This window comes from Bubalus bubalis, chromosome 19 (assembly GCF_019923935.1).
Source record: "Bubalus bubalis isolate 160015118507 breed Murrah chromosome 19, NDDB_SH_1, whole genome shotgun sequence".
NCBI classification, from domain to species: Eukaryota; Metazoa; Chordata; class Mammalia; order Artiodactyla; family Bovidae; genus Bubalus; species Bubalus bubalis.
Genome location: NC_059175.1, coordinates 62,723,737 through 62,741,955, shown reverse-complemented (window position 1 = coordinate 62,741,955; position 18,219 = coordinate 62,723,737). Strand labels below are relative to the sequence as shown.

The window sequence follows — 18,219 nt, the reverse complement described above, 5'->3', positions numbered from 1 at the left end:
ATGTGAGAGTTGGACTGTGAAGAAGGCTGAGCGCCAAAGAATTGATGCTTTTGAACTGTGGTGTTGGAGAAGACTCTTGAGAGTCCCTTGGACTGCAAGGAGATCCAACCAGTCCATTCTGAAGGAGATCAGCCCTGGGATTTCTTTGGAAGGAATGATGCTAAGGCTGAAACTCCAGTACTTTGGCCACCTCATGCGAAGAGCTGACTCACTGGAAAAGACTCTGATGCTGGGAGGGATTGGGGGCAAGAGGAGAAGGGAATAACAGAGGATGAGACGGCTGGATGGCATCACTGACTCGAAGGATGTTGAGTCTGAGTGACCTCCGGGAGTTGGTGATGGACAGGGAGGCCTGGCGTGCTGCAATTCATGGGGTCGCAAAGAGTCGGACACGTCTGAGTGACTGCTCCGATTTGATGAAAAAATAAAACATTCTAGGAAACTTGATCATATAACTGAGGTATGCAAGATAAAGTTGAAAAGTTCTCTTTTGGAATTTGGGGCTCTGTTTTGATCCTCATTTCTTCATAAACTTGCTTGATAATATCGTTGGGTTAGTTTAGAACTGAAGTTAGCTGATCTCCGTCTGCTCCCCACTTGTCCTTGGTGTCAGAGACAGTGGTAGGGTTGAAGTTTTTCTTGTACTGTTTGGCTGGATTACAGCAGCAGTTATTGTCTATAAAGTTTTCTAGCTTACTGAGTTGCCCCTTTTCTGGTACTTTGGCTAGAGGGAGCAGGTTTTCGTGGGGACTTTTTTTGGTCTGCTCTCGTTATTGTTTCTAGGTTGCCAGCTTCTCCACCTTAGTCTGTAGTTCAGGCTCAGTTCATTTCAATCACTCAGTTGTGTCTGACTCTTTGCGACCCATGAACTGCAGGACGCCAGGTCTGGTCTCCCTGTCCATCACCAACTCCCAGAACTTATTCAAGCTCATGTCCATCAAGTCAGTGATGCCATTCAACCATCTCATCCTCTGTCGTCCCCTTCTTTTCCCACCCTCAGTCTTTCTCAGCATTAGGGTCTTTTCTAATGAGATCCAACCAGTTCATCCTAAAGGAATCAGTCCTGAATATTCATTGGAAGGACTGATGCTGAAGCTGAAACTCTAATACTTTGGCTACCTGATGCGAAGAACTGACTACTCCAGGCTACTTAAGGCAAAGCACAAACCCAGAGAACTCATTACTCACTGCTGTGTGTATAGTTCCTTGGGGCCCCAGCTCCTTTTGCTGGTCTGCCTTTGCTTCACTTTTTAGTCTTCTTATGTGTGTTTCGTATATAATATCCTGTGTTTTTAGCTGTCCTTGGCAGGAGGAATAGGGAGAAGACTATTTTATCTTGATCTAGAACTTTCCATTTTTTTCTAGTCTTTACTGCTGTCTTTCTCTAGGAGGAAACTTTATCCTGATTTTCTAGTGATACGTGTTTTTCACATTTTTATGTTTTTTTTACATTTGGAATTACAAAGAGTAAGTAACTTTTTGTGTCTGGGGTTCTTTATCACTCAACATCATTTTGTGTTGTTACTGTTCAGTTGCTAAGTTGTGTCCAGCTCTTTGCGACCCCATGGACTCCAGCACGCCAGGCTTCCCTGTCTTTCCCTGTCTTCTGGAGTTTGCTTGAATTCATGTCCATTATATATGGACACATACACAAATATATGCAGTTGATCCTGGAACAACAGTGGTTTGAACTACTTGGGTCCACTTTTATGTAGATTTCTTCCAGTAATTATATGGTGTTGCCCCTCATCCCTATTCGTGGGTTTCATGTCTGTAAATTCAACCAACTGCAGATCAAAAATTTCACGCGCCTTTGCTTGAATCCATGGATGCAGACAGAACTTGCAGATGTGGAGGACCGACTTTGGGACTTGAGTGCCCTGGAGTTTTGCTGCACGTGGCGGCTCCTGGAAGCAATCCATCCACAGATACTGAGGTACAGGTGTACTATAGGCAGCATACCCATGTAAATTAAGGAAAGAACTTCTTTCCCCAACTGTGATCCCTGCAAAGTAGCAACTGTTAATAGCTCTTATCTATTTTTCCAGAATAAATGTTCAGCCATGGCCTATGCTTTGTTTCAGGTTTTTCTGCTGAAATATGGATTCGCAGGGAAGAAGCTTCCATGCCTTCTACTCCATGCGCACAGACTAGTGAAGGAAACTTACTTGAGGATATAGACCAGGCACAGCCTAGCTCTTAGGCGGCTTCTCTTGGCCTCCAGTTCGCTCAGTCGAATCTGACTCTTTGTGACCCCGTGGACTGTAGCCTACAAGGCTGCTCTGTCCATGGGATTTTCTAGGCAGTAGTACCGGAGTGGATTGCCATTTCCTTCTCCAGGGATCTTCCCAAACCAGGGATTGAACATGGGTCTCCCGCATTGTAGACAGACACTTTACCGTCTGAGCCACCAGGGGAGTACTGATAAAGGAGATCAGATCAGATCAGATCAGATCAGTCGCTCAGTCCTGTCCGACTCTTTGCGACCCCATGAATTGCAGCACGCCAGGCCTCCCTGTCCATCACCAACTCCCGGAGGTCACTCAGACTCAACATCCTTCGAGTCAGTGATGCCATCCAGCCGTCTCATCCTCTGTTATTCCCTTCTCCTCTTGCCCCCAATCCCTCCCAGCATCAGAGTCTTTTCCAGTGAGTCAGCTCTTCGCATGAGGTGGCCAAAGTACTGGAGTTTCAGCCTTAGCATCATTCCTTCCAAAGAAATCCCAGGGCTGATCTCCTTCAGAATGGACTGGTTGGATCTCCTTGCAGTCCAAGGGACTCTCAAGAGTCTTCTCCAACACCACAGTTCAAAAGCATCAATTCTTTGGCGCTCAGCCTTCTTCACAGTCCAACTCTCACATCCATACATGACCACAGGAAAAACCATAGCCTGGACTAGACGAACCTTTGTAGGCAAAGTAATGTCCCTGCTTTTGAATATGCTATCTAGGTTGGTCATAACTTTCCTTCCCAGGAGCAAGCGTCTTTTAATTTCATGGCTGCAGTCACCATCTGCAGTGACTTTGGAGCCCCCAAAATAAAGTCTGACACTGTTTCCACTGTTTCCCCATCTATTCCCCATGAAGTGATGGGACCGGATGCCATGATCTTCGTTTTCTGAACGTTGAACTTTAAGCCAACTTCTTCACTCTCCACTTTCACCTTCATCAAGAGGCTTTTTACTTCCTCTTCACTTTTCTGCCATAAGGGTGGTGTCATCTGCATATCTGAGGTTATTGATATTTCTCCCGGCAATCTTGATCCCAGCTTGTGTTTCTTCCAGTCCAGCGTTTCTCATGATGTACTCTGCATAGAAGTTAAATAAACAGGGTGACAATATACAGCCTTGACGAACTCCTTTTCCTATTTGGAACCAGTCTCTTGTTCCATGTCCAGTTCTAACTGTTGCTTCCTGACCTGCATACAAATTTCTCAAGAGGCAGGTCAGGTGGTCTGGTATTCCCATCTCTTTCAGAATTTTCCACAGTTTATTGTGATCCACACAGTCAAAGGCTTTGGCATAGTCAATAAAGCAGAAATAGATGTTTTTCTGGACCTCTCTTGCTTTTTCCATAATCCAGCGGATGTTGGCAATTTGATCTCTGGTTCCTCTGCCTTTTCTAAAACCAGCCTGAACATCAGGAAGTTCACGGTTCACATATTGCTGAAGCCTGGCTTGGAGAATTTTCAGCATTACTTTACTAGTGTGTGAGATGAGTGCAATTGTGCGGTAGTTTGAGCGTTCTTTGGCATTGTCTTTCTTTGGGATTGGAATGAAAACTGACCTTTTCCAGTCCTGTGGCCACTGCTGAGTTTTCCAAATTTGCTGGCATATTGAGTGCAGCACTTTCACAGCATCAGCAGGATTTGGAACAGCTCAACTGGAATTCTGTCACCTCCACTAGCTTTGTTCGTCGTGATGCTTTCTAAGGCCCACTTGATTTCACATTCCAGGATGTCTGGCTCTAGGTCAGTGATCACACCATCGTGATTATCTGGGTCATGAAGCTCTTTTTTATACAGTTCTTCTGTGTATTCTTGCCTTCTCTTCTTAATATCTTCTGCTTCTGTTAGGTCCATACCATTTCTGTCCTTTATTGAGCCCATCTTTGCATGAAATGTTCCCTTGGTATCTCTAATTTTCTTGAAGAGATCTCTAGTCTTTCCCATTCTGTTGTTTTCCTCTATTTCTTTGCATTGATCGCTGAAGAAGGCTTTCTTATCTCTTCTTGCTATTCTTTGGAACTCTGCATTCAGATGTTTATATCTTTCCTTTTCTCTTTTGCTTTTCACTTCTCTTCTTTTCACAGCTATTTGTAAGGCCTCCCCAGACAGCCATTTTGCTTTTTTGCATTTCTTTTCCATAGCGATGGTCTTGATCCCTGTCTCTTGTACAATGTCACGAACCTCATTCCATAGCTCATCAGGCACTCTTATGTATCAGATCTAGGCCCTTAAATCTATTTCTCACTTCCACTGTATAATCATAAGGGATTTGATTTAGGTCATACCTGAATGGTCTAGTGATTTTCCCTACTTTTTTCAATTTCAGTCTGAATTTGGCAATAAGGAGTTCATGGTCTGAGCCACAGTCAGCTCCTGGTCTTGTTTTTGCTGACTGTATAGAGCTTCTCCATCTTTGGCTGCAAAGAATATAATCAATTTGATTTCGATGTTGACCACCTGGTGATGTCCATGTATAGAGTCGTCTCTTGTGTTGTTGGAAGAGGGTGTTATGACCACTGCATTTTCTTGGCAGAACTCTATTAGTCTTTGCCCTGCTTCATTCCGTATTCCAAGGCCAAATTTGCCTGTTACTTCAGGTGTTTCTTGACTTCCTACTTTTGCATTCCAGTCCCCTATGATGAAAAGGACATCTTTTTTGGGTGTTAGTTCTAAAAGGTCTTGTAGGTCTTCATGGAACCGTTCAACTTCAGCTTCTTCAGCGTTACTGGTTGGGGCATAGACTTGGATTACTGTGATATTGAATGGTTTGCCTTGGAAACGAACAGAGATCATTCTGTCATTCTTGAGATTGCATCCAAGTACTGCATTTCGGACTCTTGTTGATCATGATAGCTACTCCATTTCTTCTGAGGGATTCCTGCCCACAGTAGTAGATATAATGGTCATCTGAGTTAAATTCACCCATTCCAGTCCATTTTAGTTCGCTGATTCCTAGAATATTGACATTCACTCTTGCCATCTCTTGTTTGACCACTTCCAATTTGCCTTGATTCATGGACCTGACATTCCAGGTTCCTATGCAATATTGCTCTTTACAGCATCGGACCTTGCTTCTATCACCAGTCACATCCACAGCTAGGTATTCTTTTTGCTTTGGCTCCATCCCTTCATTCTTTCTGGAGTTATTTCTCCACTGATCTCCAGTAGCATATTGGGCACCTACTGACCTGGGGAGTTTCTCTTTCAGTATCCTATCATTTTGCCTTTCCATACTGTTCATGGGGTTCTCAAGGCAGGAATACTGAAGTGGTTTGCCATTCCCTTCTCCAGTGGGCCACATTCTGTCTGATAAAGGGGATAAGCCACACCTAATCAGGTGTGTGGCTCAGGGCCTACTAAACAGTCAGTGTTTGCCTTAAAGTGTTGTATAGCTGAGGCTTATCACCATTCTGGTTGATTTAGAGGAACAATCTTTGCTTTTCCATTTAGGGAAATATTCATACAGAAAGTACGCTTGAACAAAACTCACGTAGTCAACTTTATCATGTGGGAAAAGACAAAGCGTCAGTACTACAGAAGAGATTTGTGATATTATTTCTTGGATCAAATTCTTTTTAGAGTCATTTAGATTACATGGTTTTAAATTAGAATTGGATTGTTGGTTTCATAGAAATAGACCTTTAGGAATATTGAGACAGATTATTTAGATCTTATTCTGCTTTCTTTCCCTGATGAGGATATAGAAAGTGAAGTTTGAACACATTTGTTTTTGGCCTTGCTGTGTGGCATGTGAAATTCTAGTTTCCTGACCAGGGATTGAATCCATGTCCCCTGCATTAGGAGCTCCAAATCATAACCACTGAACTACCAGGGAAATCCCCTAACACGTTTTTAAAAACATGATCACTAAAATAGGAAAATTGCTAACAAAAGTTTTTACATTTGTGTGTGTATATTAAATAAACCACATGGTAAGTCCCCCTACTAAAGAACTTCGTGGTAAAATTGGACTTGGTAGTGTTTAATAAAATAAAAGTTGAGCTATGATATTTCCACGGAGAAGGCAATGGCAACCCACTCTAGTACTCTTGCCTGGAAAATCCCATGGATGGAGGAGCCTGGTAGGCTGCAGTCCATGGGGTCTCAAAGAGTCGGACACGACTGAGCGACTTCACTTTCATGCATTGGAGAAGGAAATGGCAAGCCACTCCAGTATTCTTGCCTGGAGACTCCCAGGGACAGAGGAGCCTGTTGGGCTGCTGTCTATGGGGTTGCACAGAGTCGGACACGGCTGATGCGACTTAGCAGCAGCATGCTATTTCCAAATTGCATGTTTAGCCTTTGATTTATATAGTTTAAAATTTTAATTACATAAATTTAAAACTCTCACAAATAGATCAATGTAGTAAGCCATCATATTGCCAGCATGTAGATTCAACAGATACAAGCACGGCTGACAGTTCTTTTATCTCAACTCTTTCCCTCTTGCTTCCCCACACTTCTTTTGGATTGTTTTAAAGGAAGTCTCAAATATGATATCTTTTCATCAGTAAATGCTTATGTATTCTAAGAGATAATAACTTATTAAAAAAACTAACCATAATACCACTATCATACTGCTTACTGTCTTTATCCTCCCAAGTTTTAAAAGGCCTGTCAAGGGGCTTCCCTGGCAGCCCAGTGGTTAAGACTCCACACTTCCTCTGCATGGGGCACAGGTTCTATCCCTGGTTGGGGAACTAAGACCCCACATGCTGTTTGGTGCAGCCAAAAAAATAAATAAAAAAATAAAAATGCCTGTCAGTATTATTGCTATTAACATGATGATTACTGAATTCTGCACAAACTGGAATCAAGATTGCCGGGAGAAATATCAATAACCTCAGATATGCAGATGACACCACCCTTATGGCAGAAAGTGAAGAGGAACTCAAAAGCCTCTTGATGAAAGTGAAAGTGGAGAGTGAAAAAGTTGGCTTAAAACATTCAGAAAACGAAGATCATGGCATCCGGTCCCACCACTTCCTGGGAAATAGATGGGGAAACAGTGGAAACAGTGTCAGACTTTATTTTTCTGGGCTCCAAAATCACTGAAGATGGTGACTGCAGCCATGAAATTAAAAGATGCTTACTCCTTGGAAGGAAAGGTATGACCAACCTAGATAGCATATTCAAAAGCAGAGACATTACTTTGCCAACAAAGGTCCGTCTAGTCAAGGCTATGGTTTTTCCTGTGGTCATGTATGGATGTGAGAGTTGGACTCTGAAGAAGGCTGAGCACCGAAGAATTGATGCTTTTGAACTGTGGTGTTGGAGAAGACTCTTGAGAGTCCCTTGGACTGCAAGGAGATCCAACCAGTCCATTCTGAAGGAGATCAGCCCTGGGATTTCTTTGGAAGGAATGATGCTAAAGCTGAAACTCCAGTACTTTGGCCACCTCATGCGAAGAGTTGACTCATTGGAAAAGACTCTGATGCTGGGAGGGATTGGGGGCAGGAGGAGAAGGGGACGACAGAGGATGAGATGGCTGGATGGCATCACTGACTCGATGGACGTGAGTCTCAGTGAACTCTGGGAGTTGGTGATGGACAGGGAGGCCTGGCGTGCTGCAATTCATGGGGTCGCAAAGAGTCGGACAGGACTGAGCGACTGATCTGATCTGATTGATCTGATAGTCCCTTTTGTCTTTGGATATAGCCTACTAGGGATGTATGATCATGTTATCAAGTCTCTAAAATAATTATCTGTGATTAAGCTTGATATACATAGGTTCATTTGTTTTTGGCTTCTTTTCTACTTTGTTTGATTCCCACTTTTATTATTATGTAAAAGAGTTCCATGATTCTGAAACAAGATGATTTAGAAGCCTAAATGTTCCCTTCTCTTTCCTTTTATATAATCAGTGAAGCTTGTGAAGTCCCTGATAAAATAATAATATTGTGTACGTTTGTATTTTGAGAGAGTCATGGTTACTGTCAATTGTACTGTGGGGAAAAAAATTATATAGGGCAGATCAAACTTTTTTGGTCTCAGGATCCCTGTAAACTCTTCTGAAAGACTCGCCATATAAGAGAATAAAAACATTTAGAAATTTTTATTCACTTAACACACTCATTATGTGTTAATATACATTTTTCTTCATGAAAATAACCATATATTCTAAAGCCAGAATATTGGTGAGAAGAGTGGGTTTGTTTTATATTTGCATATCTTTAAAATGTTTGGTTTAGTGGGAAGCAGCTACGTTCAAACAGTTGTGTTCTGTAGTCTTTGGAAACCTGCCACTGTACACCGGCAAGACAGTGAGAGAAGACTCTCAGTGTTAGAGCGGAGATAGTTTTGACCTTGCAGGGCCCCGGTGAGTCCCATTTCTGTACTGTAGACTCTGTTGAGCAGAGCTCTGGGGCTTGATTTAGATTTGTTATGTTTGCTTAGTTTTGTGTTCCTTGGTTTGTCCTTTAGAAGGATGGAATCTTCTGAAAATCAGTGTCTGGATCTAATGGAGATCCAGTCTTCCCAATCGCGCTCAACTCCAGCCCCACCTGTCTCTTGCGGCCGTCCTGTGGGGTGTGGGGAACTGTGGTGCTCCGGTGGATGGGCGCACCCTGCAGTCTCCGTGGTATTCCCTCCCGCAGCGCCCACGAGCCATAGGGGCCTCCACGTGCGTATGTAGGAGGAGTCAGGCTGACCGTCAGACGTTTGCCCGCTCCTTGGTGGTGGTCCGCGCGTTATCTCCCTGCGTTCCGCTTGCCAAGTGTGCCAACAGAGGCTCTCCCTGGCCCAACCCCAGTCCTTCGCCGCATAACTGCTGGCTGCCAGTCACCATGTTTCTGCAGGGCGACGGGAGGCCAGCAGTGTTGCCACCGCTTCCCTCTGCCCTGTGTCCTGCCTGCCACGCTGTCTCTGCTGCACCCTACTTCCTGCCCCCCGGGGCTGCTTAAGAGCCGGTGGGGGAGACAGGAAGAGGTGGAACCACTTGCCCTGTGACTGCACCTGCCTGCCCACACTTGCACTCAAACTCCCCGTAAGTGGGGGATCTTGCGGTGGCATATGCCTGTCTCTAAAGTTAATCCACAGAGGTCTAAGCATTTCTGTTGGTACCAACCCTGACATAGCAAATGACTTTGAGTGCAGGTTTGGCTTCTACCTGCAGAATTGTGGCCATTCTAGAACTCACCCACGCCCATGGGTATCTGCAGCTCTGCTCTGATGATTCTAGGTCACCAGGAGTGCATGCTCTGTGGCCCTGTTAAGTTGTTGTGCTGACCAGGGCAACTGGGAATTGGGTGATGGGGAACCCAGATTTGGTTCCATAGAGGAAGCCTGGTAATGGACTACCCCAACCAAGGGGTAGCAGACTTGTTACTCACGACCCAAGGGTGGGGAGGCAGTGATGAAAAACAGAACTGGTCTCTGGAGGTCTGGTAATTGGAATGAGTCCACTTAAAATTCTTTAAGGCGGATCCATTGCATGGCAAGTCTAGTACCTGCAGCCGAGGTGGTGGTGGTTTAGTTGCTAAGTCGTATCCAACTCTTGTGACCCCGTGGACTGTATCAGGCTCCTCTGTCCCTGGAATTCTCCAGGCAAGAATACTGGAGTGGATTGCCATTTCCTTCTCTAGGGGATCTTCCTGACCCAGGAACTGACCCTGGGTCTTTTGCATTGCAGGCAGATTGTTTACCAACTGAGCTATAAGGGAAGCAGCCAAGGTAATCTCCAGCTTCAATGGTAGGGTGTTGAGTTCAGTGCAGTTAAAATACCATGTGATCTGCTGCCAGGGTTTACGGATGGGGAGCCTCCGCCCCTATCCCCATGCCCTGCTTCTCCTCGACCTCCTGGCTCCTAGCCTGGTTTCCCTGGGCTGAAGTGCGGGAGCTGCCTGCACACTGCCGCTGGAAATCATGGCATGGGACCATGGTTCTGTTTCGTGTTGGAACTTTGTGGAGGCCGATTAGACGCGATGGCTGGGACGTTCCTACTGCACGGCTAGAGCTCAAAGTCTTAGATTGATGCAAAATGGACCAGAGTAAAAGCTGTTGCCATGGATGTTTTTATTAATTAAGGATGAAGGTGTAAAAAGGAGGTTCAAAGAGATTCTGATCCCATATTGTCTCTCCATAAACGATGCCGACTGCCAGCGTTATTTCCGGTAATGTGCGGGTAGCTTACCGGAAAGCAAAGTCCTTCCCATGATGGTAGCTGCAGTGTCTGGTTCTAGAACTGAAATTTAAAGGCACAGTGGTGCAATCTGTGCTTAATTTGATACAATTCAGATAACTCTAGACTCCATGGGAACCAGGATTGACACTTTTGATAGCTTTTTCCTGGGTGGTGATGAGTGGCTTTTCTGTCTTGCTGGAGCAATTTATCTGGTTTATAGATAACAGGGAGACTAGTTGTGCTAACCATAGGTTACCCCGAGCGCTTGATAGCCTTAACTTCAACAAATATTGTTTAGTCGCCCAACATTGAGCAGTCACAAGTCTGTGATGCTCTTAAGTGGCCAGAACCACACCACACTGCTCAGCATGTGTGCTTCCAGTCGGACGGGTGCTGGAGATTTCATTATTAAATCCGTTAGAGATAGGCTCTGGGTTGCAGTTGTTACTCATTAATGAGGAATTCCCTGTAAGACAGTAGATCAGAAGTTTACATCAAGTCCTTGCCCCTTGTTCACATTGCCCGTTATCCCTCACATTCCCACCTTGGGGTTGGTATTTGGCCTTGGTGGTTCGCTGAGAAGCCGTTCTAAATGAAAGTCACTACCAGGTTTTGGTAGGTGGTCCTGCGGAAGGACCACATTAATGAACGAGAGAGCTTGATGGCACGCTTTCAGTCCTCTGCATGTCACCCACCACCCCAGGCAGACTGACGGTGGTGCAGTTAGAACCACTTGGGGCAGGAGTGTGAGGAGGAGCTGCTGCCCTCTGGCGGCAGACCCATATCCCTGCGCTCCCATGATGAAGATGAAAGTCACTCAGTTGTGTCTGACTCTTTGCGATCCCTTGGACTGTACAGTAGGAGAAGGTAATGGCACCCCACTCCAGTACTCTTGCCTGGAAAATCCTATGGACGGAGGAGCCTGGTGGGCTGCAGTCCATGGGGTCGCTGAGGGTCGGACACGACAGAGCGACTTCACTTTCACTTTTCACTTTCATGCATTGGGGAAGGAAATGGCAGCCAACTCCAGTGTTCTTGCCTGGAGAATCCCAGGGACGGGGGAGCCTGGTGGGCTGCCGTCTATGGGGTTGCACAGAGTCGGACACGACTGAAGTGACTTAGCAGTACAGTCCATGGAATTCTCCAGGCCAGAATACTGGAGTGGGAAGCCTTTCCCTTCTCCAGGGGATCTTCCCAACCCAGGGATCGAACCCATGTCTGCCACATTGCAGGCGGATTCTTTACCAGCTGAGCCACAATAGTTTCTGCTTAAGGCGGCCTCTGGCTGTTTCTCTCTGGCCTTCGTGGTCTTGGGGTGCCCCCTCCACACCCTGATTGTGTGTGTGTCTGTTACAGTGTCTCCCTCTAGTGGAGGGTTGTCCCCAGGGCCACTCACTGCTGTTTCTATAAGTCCTGAGATAACGTTTTTGTGAAGTTTAAACTTAGGACTGGACTTAGGACTTTAAAATATTAGGAGAAGAATGGTGATTGATTTTTGCTTATTTCTATCTATAGTCTGTTAGTTATGAGAGTGTGCAGTTTTAGAGCTTCCCTGGTGGCTCAGACGGTAAAGAATCTGCCTGCAATGCCAGGAAACCTGGGTTCGATCCTGGAGTCAGTAAGATCCCCTGGAGAAGGGCGTGGCAACACACTCCAGTCTTCTTGCCTGGAGAATTCCATGGACAGAGGAGCCTGGATAGTTATAGTCTGTTGGGTCGCAAAGAGGTGTCATGACTGACTGACTAAGCACCATGCAGTTTTAAGGAAAACCACTGTTTCTGTCATTTTCAATTTTTATTTATTTACAGAACTCTCATACAAAGAAGCAGTTGACCTTTTTATATAATAGTGATTTTAAGTTTCAGATATATTTGATTATCATCTTGATCACCCTTTTCAGTTCTCCATGATGTTAATGATGTTTTATGTAGTGACAGAGTCTTACTTTGACAAGCAATATTTTAGTCTTTGGTGGTCTATTTTTCATAAATTACAACCAAAATAATTCAGTTTTTCTTTTTTCATTAATAGACATATGTAGAGTGTGTCGGTCAGAAGGAACACCTGAGAAACCTCTTTATCATCCTTGTGTGTGTACTGGCAGTATTAAGTTTATCCATCAAGAATGGTGAGTCATCCTTTTGGAAAATTTTTGCCTGAGCTTCACTTTTGTCATCTGTATGATAAAGGGAACTGTTTCAGTGACTTTTTCTGTAACTAGATATTTAAAAAAAATTTTTTACTATGTTTGGAGATTATCCCTATTGCTTATTACCAAGCCATGTCATTTTGGTATATTGTCTTTTGCCCATTTGTTTGTTTCTACTGTGGGGAGCTTATATGTTCATGGGGAGTATTACGGTTTTCTGGTTTTGCTTAGGATGGTTATAGCTTACATTGAGGAAATGCTTTGTGTCAGGGAATACAGTGCTTCTGTACATTTTAGCTCATTTAATCCTTACAACAGAACTGCGAGGTGGAGTATTACTGTCATTCACGTGAGGAAACTGAAGCACAGAAAAATTAACTTCTCGGTGGCACAGCCAGCCAATTAGTGATAGGCCTGGCCACCAGGCAGCAGTGTTATTAAATTAGTGTTAGAACTGATGTTGATGCTTGAAGATTCTTTTTATATTCAGTTATCTTTGAGGAGATTACAGTTTACAGTAATTAATTGTTCAGTTTAACCTCAGTTGCTTTTTAGTAGTAGAAACACGTGTTTTTTTATCTTTATTTCTTACAATTCTGTACTCTTTGAGGGCATCAGTGATAAAAAAAAAAATTAAAGATACTCTGAATTTAAAATCGTAAAAGCTCTGTGATATGTTAAACTTTAGTAAAGCAATATTAGTTTTCAGTGAAACCTCAAAGTTTCCTTGTCATAAATACTATACTTATGAATATGTTTGTAATTGCAGCTTAGTTCAGTGGCTGAAACACAGTCGAAAAGAATACTGTGAATTATGCAAGCACAGATTTGCTTTCACACCAAGTAAGTTCTTCAGAAGTTTTCACTGCACTTCTAGATTATAACTGGCTACCTAAAGATGTTTAAACAGTTTTAAAGCAACTATGTTTGATTTAATTTGTTTTTGATAGTAGTAGAAAGTATTGCTATAGCATTTTGGAAAGCATTGTTTAAAACTACATGTTAGCTTTTAACACACGCATGTGTGATTTAATTTGCGAGATATTTTTTTCTTTCTTTTTTATATTTTAGATGAGTTCAAATATATATGAAGGTATAATGAACCCAAGTGTATCCATCACTCAGTTGCATCCATTTTCAACCCATAGCCCTTACGTGTAGTCCCCTGTGCTCTTTAACAGCAAGCATTTATTATCTCATAGATGCTGTGGATCCAGAATCTGGACCACCTTTGTTGGATGTCTCTGGCTCAGCATCTCTTATATGCTTGTAGTCAGTCTTGTCAGCTAGAGCCCCGGTGTCATTTGAAGGCTTGGCTTGGGAGCTGTGGGGTGAGGTATTGTTCTGATCACACTCAGGTGTTTGTTAGGATTCAGTCCCTTCCAGGCCGTTTACTGGGGGCCTCTCTCAATTGCATGTGGGCTTCTCTGGTGGTTCCCTATGCTCTTGTTCCCACATCTCCATTCTTATTACAGAAAATCCTATTTATGATTTCATCTGTACGTATTTTAGCATGTACCTCCAAGACAAGGGTTCGTTTAAAAAAAAAGAAACAAAACAGCTATAATACCATTATTTACCCAGAAAAGTGAGTAATTAATGATGCCTTAAATTTGTCAAATGTCCCATCCCTGTTAAAATTTGGGATATCTTTTGAGTTAAAATTGTGTTGGTTGTAATAATAACAATAATAATGACAAATATTTAATTCACTTTTTAAAAACAAGACTTTTTAAGCTCAATGTTTTGTAAGCCTATGGTAAATATTTTGCAGATCTTTAGAATTCCAATTATAATTTATAAGTCTTTTGCCTGTTGATTTATACTTAATATTATGTACTTTATAAATAAGTAGATGTTCATACTGGCAAGGTATCAAGAATTTGACGCATATTTTCACTCTGGGATCCTAGTACATTGCTCTTCTTCCTCTTCTGCCCCCTCCCCCAAAGCTTTTTATGCTTTAGTGTTTGTTTTAAGCATCTTAAACTGCTGGGTGTAAATTCTGTAAACTAGTGTTAATGTTACTTTGTTTTTATGTAAAGAGTATATATGATTAAAATCATAACAGTTTACCATTTGAATGTTGATTGTGCTAAAATGGAAGCGGGGAGTGGCTAATGGACCCCAGTGGGCTGTTTGCTCCTGTAGGAAGTAGCTCTGCTGCAGATTCTTGTGCACTGTGAGAGCTGCTGCTGAGGCTAGTATTGGGGGAGGGTTCTTTTTTGAGGACCTCTGTCAGCTTCATCTTTTGCTCCTACCGCTTTAGGTGATCTTTGATAACTCTGGAAACCAGCTGGTTATATTGTTTGAATGCTGAAATGTGTGTGAGTTAGCCTTGCATAAAGTTCCTGGCTCTTGAGTGAGGGGATGTATACATCTCTTGAATCTTTTTTCCTGCTCAGAGGCCTATTTTGTTGGCTTTTATATTTATGTGATTTGCTCTCATAAATGACTTCTGGGTAAATGTAGTATTATGTTGTAACTATTTGAATTATTTTTCATATGGGACAAAATACTTAGGTGCAATGCAAAGGTCAAAAGTTAGATAGTTCTATATGCCTACAAAGTAACCTGTTTTTGAATCTTCATGAATTTGAACTTTTTCCTTTTCCCCCCTTACAGTTTATTCCCCAGATATGCCTTCACGGCTTCCAATCCAGGACATATTTGCTGGACTGGTTACAAGTATTGGCACTGCAATACGATATTGGTTTCATTATACACTTGTGGCCTTTGCATGGTTGGGAGTTGTTCCTCTTACAGCATGTGAGTATTCATTTCCCTGTTGCTGGAGTTGTTTAAATATTACACAACTGTTTAATATTATAAAGTATTTTTATTCAGTGATGTTTATTAGATATTATAATGTTGTGTATTAGGAAAGCCTCATTTAGAACATGTTATTTATCTGAATGAAAAACCATTTTTTAACAAGTGAGCTTCTTAAATGAATGTGGGAAACACAGCATACAGAGGCTAATAATGAAAGTTCATGAGAGAATTGAAAAACCAAAATCAAAGCATAATTGAAAGAAAATTGACTTTTACTCTTTGAAGTTTATCAGAGCTTTCAAAAATGGCAAAAGATATGTTTTTTTAAGATTTTTTTTTTTTGTAATCCCCCTTTAAAAAACACATCCCCAATGGTCCTGAAGAATTGGGAAGTGTATTTTTCAAATATAGGAGTACTTCTGGGAAATTGGTATACTAACTTTTAGTTGATTCTCTCTAGGTTCTTTGTGTTCTTAAAGACATGGAGAGGAGTCAGTAGTATATGTGCCAGAGTATGTAGATAGGATTCTTTAGAGTTAAATGCAAACAAGATTTTTACATAAGTGTGATTAATATCCTCATATCTTCTTAAAATAAATAAGCTTGATGAATTATGAAAATCTTATGAGAATAGCAGAATAGGTACTATTCACTTGAAGAATGAATTAGTGAGCTAGAAGATTGAGCAAGGAGTTCTCTAGGATATGACTCAGACAAGAAGTTGTAAGTATGAGGGAAAAAATTGAGAGATGGAGGCCACATCCTGTTGTTTCAGTATCTGACTAGTAACTAGTTCCAGAAGGTAAAAGAGAAAGCTGAGTCTGATAAAGGAAAGAGGCAAAGCTAGGCCCATTCTAAAGTTTTCCAGTGCTGAATAGGGTAGTGTATAGATATTATGCTTTCAGATTATCCTACAAAGTAATGAAAGTCAGGTTGGCTGAATGTTAGAAGACAGCTGAAGCTTCAAAATTGGACAAAATTTTTGAACCTAAAATCTTCTAAAATTATTCAGATAGAAGGACAAATACAGACATTTCAATAGAGGCAAGGAGTTGGAAAGTTTACTACTTCAAATTATTTATGAAATAGTGTTTGAAGACATATTTTACTAAGGAGAGCAAGGAATCAAAGAGAAAGGTGTAATTTACAAAGAAAAACAAGTACTTCTTACAGCTAAATTATAATTATTGTTAATCTACAATAATTGGAGTAGGAAATGGCTGCCCATTCCAGTATTCCTGCCTAGAAAATTCCATGGATAGAGGAGCCTGGTGGCTACAGTCCGTAGGGTTGCAAAGAGTTGGACACGACTGAGTATGCATGCACTACAGTTTTTTAGGTGTCAGTCTGAAACTAAAATTCTAGGTGATCTTCACATGAAAGAATCTTGTGAGGGGAGGATAGAAATGAGAGCGTTTTAGATTGTTTGTCTTGTGGGGAAATTATAGATGCTTTAGACAAAACAAGAAAATACAGGCCTAGCCAAGTAAGAGTCCTGAACTAGCAAAGGTAATTAAGAGCAGAGGTGCCACCACTGTTCAGGGGAGGAAAGATGGTCATTTCAATAAATGTATAGCATCAACTGGTTGGGCATATGGAGAAAAACGAACCATACTATCATCTCCCACCTGACCCAAGTTAATTTTAGATAGATCATAAGTCTGATTGTGAACATTAAAATTTTAAAAATTTCTAAAAGATAATATATTAGAATAACTGTAGAAGAAAACATTGAGAAATTTGACTTAATTAAAGTTAAGGTTTTTAATTCGTGCTTAGATACCCTTAAGAGAGAAAGGCAAGCTACAGAGTGAGAGAAGGTATCTGCAGTTCACATGTCTAACAAAGGACTTACATATATAGGATATATATATAAGGATAGATCCTTATATATCCAGGATATATGCAAGGAGTATATAATAAAAGAACTATTAAATCTAAGAGAAAGACAGACAAGCCAATTAAAATGTGGACAGCAGATGTGAACAGGTGTTTCTGGAAAGAAGATTAAATAGCCGGTAAACACGTGACAAGATGCTTAGTATCATTAGTCATCAGGCGAAGGTACAAGAAAGTTACTCTACAGAATCGGCAGAATGGCTGAAGTTAAGGGAAAAAAACAGTGCCAAATACTTTTTATTAGGATGTGGATCATCTGAAACATGTATTCATCAGTAGTAATGAATATAAATATGGTATAACCATCTTGGAAAGCTGTTTGGCATTATCTGTCGGTGGTTAATATTTTCAATACATTATGACCCAGCAGTTCTATTTCTGGGAATATTGATTACAGAAATAGTCACAGGACACAGCCTTGTGTCCACTGAAAGACTTGTATATAATAGTGTGAGCACTGCAGCTCTGCAGATAGTAGTTTAAAACTGGAACCAACCAAGTAACAGTAGAATGGATTCTGTGCACTTATCCCTATAATGGAATTCTACATAGTGATGACAAAAGGGCTGGCTGTCGTGACATAGGATAACATGGATGAACTTCACTTCTTTGAGAAAAAGAAGCCAGGCACAAAGAGTATGAACTGTATGATTGCATTTATGTGGCCTTTTTAAAATAGGCCAAACTGATCTGCAGTGATAGGGATCAGAATAATGGTCACCTTGTGCTGGAGATATTGACTGGGAAGTGGCTTGAAGGAGCCTTCTGGAGAGCTAGAAATGTGGAGAATCTTATCTGGGTGGCAGTTACTTGGATATACAGTGATGTAAAAATTCACGCAGATACACTTAAGATTTATGTGAATTTTACCTTAATAAAAAAGTAACAAAACTTAGAGGTAATCACTTGGAGAATAGAAATAAGATGGTGCGTTTTTATCCTAGGGAGTAGGAATAGGAGACAGTGAATAAAATTTGAAGTCCAACAAAGGACAGGAAAGACAAGAAGAGAAAGGGGAGTAAAAGTGATCACAGTAGCTGTGATCACT

At 41.8% G+C, this 18,219-nt stretch overlaps 1 protein-coding gene across 1 annotated transcript in view; it reads left to right on the top strand.

Annotated features, from left to right (window-relative positions):
• The window catches only part of MARCHF6 (membrane associated ring-CH-type finger 6), an 81,656-nt gene that overhangs the window by 15,212 nt on the left and 48,225 nt on the right, over nucleotides 1-18,219 (top strand). The window contains exons 2-4 of the mRNA XM_025270709.2: nucleotides 12,380-12,476; nucleotides 13,267-13,340; nucleotides 15,123-15,266. Of these exons, the coding sequence (XP_025126494.1) occupies nucleotides 12,380-12,476; nucleotides 13,267-13,340; nucleotides 15,123-15,266 (315 nt within the window). The remainder of the gene's footprint in view (nucleotides 1-12,379; nucleotides 12,477-13,266; nucleotides 13,341-15,122; nucleotides 15,267-18,219) is intronic.